General features: G+C 61.3%; 1 protein-coding gene across 1 annotated transcript; it reads right to left on the reverse strand.

Moving 5' to 3' along the window:
- Positions 1-274: 274 nt before the first annotated feature.
- On the reverse strand, positions 275-3453 carry GBX2 (gastrulation brain homeobox 2). Its single transcript, XM_019740879.3, has 2 exons — positions 2505-3453; positions 275-1483 (listed from the first exon to the last, which is right to left on the reverse strand). The coding sequence occupies exons 1-2, from the start codon at positions 3022-3024 to the stop codon at positions 960-962; spliced, it is 1044 nt and encodes a 347-aa protein (XP_019596438.1). The 5' UTR covers positions 3025-3453; the 3' UTR covers positions 275-959.
- Positions 3454-3796: the final 343 nt, after the last annotated feature.

Here is a 3796-nt window from a genome sequence, read left to right on the forward strand (position 1 = left end):
CCTTAGGTACGGATCAGGCTGTGCGAGCGGGGTCGGGGGGAAGGTGATGTTAGATTTCTAAAGTGAAAATTAGGTTTCCTTAAATTTATAGTCCAATTGGAGCTCTTGCTCTCCCATTTAAAACCTGGTAAGGTGCCGTGTGGCTCATGTCCAGCCAGCCTGAGAACTGGCCAGGGGATGTTTATCCGGTTCTGGTCCCAGACCAGCTGCCCAACCACGCGCGGGCGGTGCACTCAAACCAGTCGAATCTGGACACACTCATGAGAACCAGGCATTCGTCGTTTTTTCCCCCCTCTCTCTTTCCTTTTTATTATTCACAAGATTGAGATTGTTTAAATGTCATAACTTATAAGAAAATAAGCTACATTGAAATAAATTAAACACAACAGAGACGTGCTTCAGACTTGGCTCAGATAGGATATGCAACCCCAGGAAAGAAAGCCAGGCAAAACCAAAGCAAAGCAAATTTCCAGGCTGTCCCAAAACGTCTGCTTTTCAGTCAACTAAAAAAGCCAGAACAGAAACAAAAATAAGTGGCAACCCCAGTGTGTGTTCTTGTATGTCATGTTTACCTTTGGAAAAGTATGGAAAGGTGGCTGCTATAGGTGACCGATTGATTACAGCAGAAGTTTTGTTTTCATCTGGAATGTGAGTGGAGAATATTACTGGGTGGTTTGGTCCTAGAACTTTCAAAATACTGCAGCCGAGATCCAGTCTATATAGATATCTATGTACAAAGTAGGGTAATATAATAAATATTTAGTGTGTCTTCAGCTGTAGCTGTAGCCCCTTCAAAAGCAGTCTTTTAAGCCTGTTAAATGAATATACTCTCAATTGACTTGGGATGTCCAAAGCTGGGTTGCTGCTGAGTCTTGCTTCGAACGTGCGGAGTCCGCCCTGGGGCCGACGTTGTGGCTGTGGTTTCTCCACAGCGGTCGGGCCCTGGCCCTCCCTGAGCCCTAGGGCCGGGCCTGCTCCAGCTGCTGATGTTGACTTCTAATGGCGAACCTGCTGACGTGGACGGGAATGGGGACGACGATCTTGGGGTTCCGGGAGGGCTCCCCTGTCTTGGAATTGGCATTGCCGGCCTTCACGCGTTTCCACTTGGCCCGGCGGTTCTGGAACCAGATTTTCACCTGCACCTCGCTGAGTTTGAGCGCGTGGGCGATCTGCGAGCGCTCGGTCAGAGAGAGGTACTTCTTGCAGTGAAATTCCTTCTCCAGTTCCAGGAGCTGCTCGCTGGTGAAGGCCGTCCGTCGCCGCCGGTTCTTGCCGGTGGACGTGGTGCTGCCTGCGGCTCCGCCGCTGGGCGGGGGCTCCTCCAGCGCGTGGCCGGGGTCTTCCTCCTTGTGGGCCGCCTGGCCAGGAAGATTGTCATCCGAGCTGTAGTCCAGATCGCTCTCCAGCGAGAAACTCTCCTCCTTGCCCTTCGGGTCGTCTTCCACTTTTGACTCGTCTTTCCCTTGCCCTCTGACAGCCCCGACTGAAAGCAAAACCAAACGGCGTTTTATTACATGTCGCACACTGGCCTGCCTGTCCCCTTCCCACCGTCACTTGGGCATTTTTCCCCCTTAGCGAATTGTCTTTCTATGACATTAACACATTGTGGTTTCCTGGCCTTTGAGGGGTGGGGGGTGGGGGGCGTGAGAAAGCTCAAAGGAGAGGAGGGGACAGGACAGGCGAAGGCCCTTTGCCCAGATCCATCACTCAAGGGGCCCGCCGAGGCTCCTCTGCACCCTCCCAGCCTCCAGTAGCTTAAGGCCGAAGTAACAGGAGGCGTCAGGCCCAAGAGAACGTCCTCTTTGTTCCAGGGATGGGGGTTCGGTGAGGACTGAGTGGGAGTTCACGATCCCCCCCCCAGTGAATATTTGGTGAACCTCAATTTTCGTCGCAGCCAGAGTGGAGACGTAGGAAGGTGCAGATCCCAGACCGTGTCTTATTATTATTTTTTTTTGAGACAGAAAATGTTGGTCAAAGGGAAGTTTGATAGCCTTAGGAGAACTTCCCACCAGACACCCCAACATACACATGCAGACCACAGCCTCCAGGAATCCGATTATCCCAGGCGAGCAGTGAGGGGGTTCAATCAGGCTGGGCATCCCTGAGCACAGGCACTGTGTGCAGCCCAACACGCCTCCCCTTAAGGCTGAAACCTAGCGGGGACCCCAGGTCCCCGCACGGGAAAGGGCAGGGTAGAGTCGGCCAAACTCCCCACCAGACAGATATGCTGCCCGGTCCAGCAGCTGGCCAGAGGCGCTAAATGCCACCCCCACCCGGCCCAGCTAGTTGCTTGGCTCTAAATGCCTGCCCCCGCCTCCCCCCCACCCCGGCCCAGCGGCGCAGCTGGGCCGCATACTACGGCTCCGCAGGCGGAGGGGGGGGGACCTGGGCGGGGGTCGGGCGAGGGCTCGGCCTCGCCCCCTTTGCAAGGCTGGTAACCCGGAGCTGGCTCGCCCCCGCCTCCTCCCGCCCCTGCGCCCGGGTCGCGCGCGCCAGCAACTCACCGAGTGACGCCTGCACCGCCTCCGCCGCGGAGAAGGCGAGCAGCGAGCCCTCCTTGGCCAGGAAGGCTTTGCCATCGTCGGCGTCGGCTTGCAGCACCTCCGCCTTGTCGAAGTTGCCGCCGCCGGGCAGCGGCTGCGGCGCGAACTTGCGGGCGGCCGCCGCCTCCTGGTGTTGGGGAGACGCGGAGAAGCCGCCGGGCAGCGTGGCCATGAGCGTGGAGGTGAGCGCCATGCCTTGCGCCAAGCTGGAGCAGAAGCCGGTGGGCAGGCTGGGGATCTGGTGGTGAGGGTGTGCGGGCGGCAGCGCCGGCTGCAGCGCGGCCTGGGGCAGCGCGGGCGGCGGCGGCGGAGGCGGGAGCACCACCGGCCGGTAGGGCATGAACATGGGGTAGCCTGTGTAGACGAAATGGCCGGGGCTGGGCTGCGGCGGGCTGCCGATCAGCGAGTCTATGCTGAAGGCGGTACTACTCCCCAGCGGGCGCTGCATCATCATCAGCGACGGCGGGAACGCTGCGCTCATAGACGCGCTCGGGAGAGGCCACCGAGAGGCGAAAAGTCCCTGCACCGCGCCGCCACCAGGAAGCCTGCGGGGCGCGGGGTGCACAGCCGGGCGTGCGGGGCAGGGGCGGAGCGGTACCCGGAGAGCAGACGCCGCCGCCCCTCAGTCCTGGGCCCGTTGCATGCCCGGTGGGTGGTACGCGGGGTGAGGCCGTGCACCCCGGAGTGGAGAGGGCGCCCGGGCCCCGCAGGCTCGCTGGAGCCGCTGCCCGCCGCTTGCCCGGCGGAGCCCGCGCGCGTCGCGTCCGCGGCCCTTGGCCCCGGCTTACAGCCGTCGGTGCGTCCGTCTGTCCGTCCAGCAGTCCGTCGCCTCCCACGGGTCGCTGGGGAGCGCGCGAAGCTGGCGCACTTGTCTTCCGCGGGCGCCGCCAGCACCTTTAAATCGCGCTCCTCTTTCTCATTCACATTTTGCCTGCTGCCCGTCCCGGCTCGCGTCACGTGGGGCCGAGCGCCGCCCCCTATTGGCTGCGCCAGGAGGGGCGGGGAAGGCGAAGCTCCGCCCCTTCCACCAGGGCAGGCCGCGAGCTAGCTGCAGGCGCCACCAGCCGAGCGCGCGGGCCCGAGAGCCCGAGTCTGCGCGCCCTGCCCGCGCCGCGCAAACTTGAAAGGGGCCGTTGGCACCCCCAAGGCTCGAATCCCGAGGCCCAGCAACCCCGCCGAGGCCGCCTCCAAGGGCAGCTTCCCGGCCTGGGGCCACCGCGGCTGGGCCGAGGGCGTTATATTTCTTTTGCGTT

Source organism: Rhinolophus sinicus, chromosome 17 (genome assembly GCF_057876585.1).
Source record: "Rhinolophus sinicus isolate RSI-liver-muscle chromosome 17, RSI-T2T, whole genome shotgun sequence".
NCBI lineage: Eukaryota > Metazoa > Chordata > Mammalia > Chiroptera > Rhinolophidae > Rhinolophus > Rhinolophus sinicus.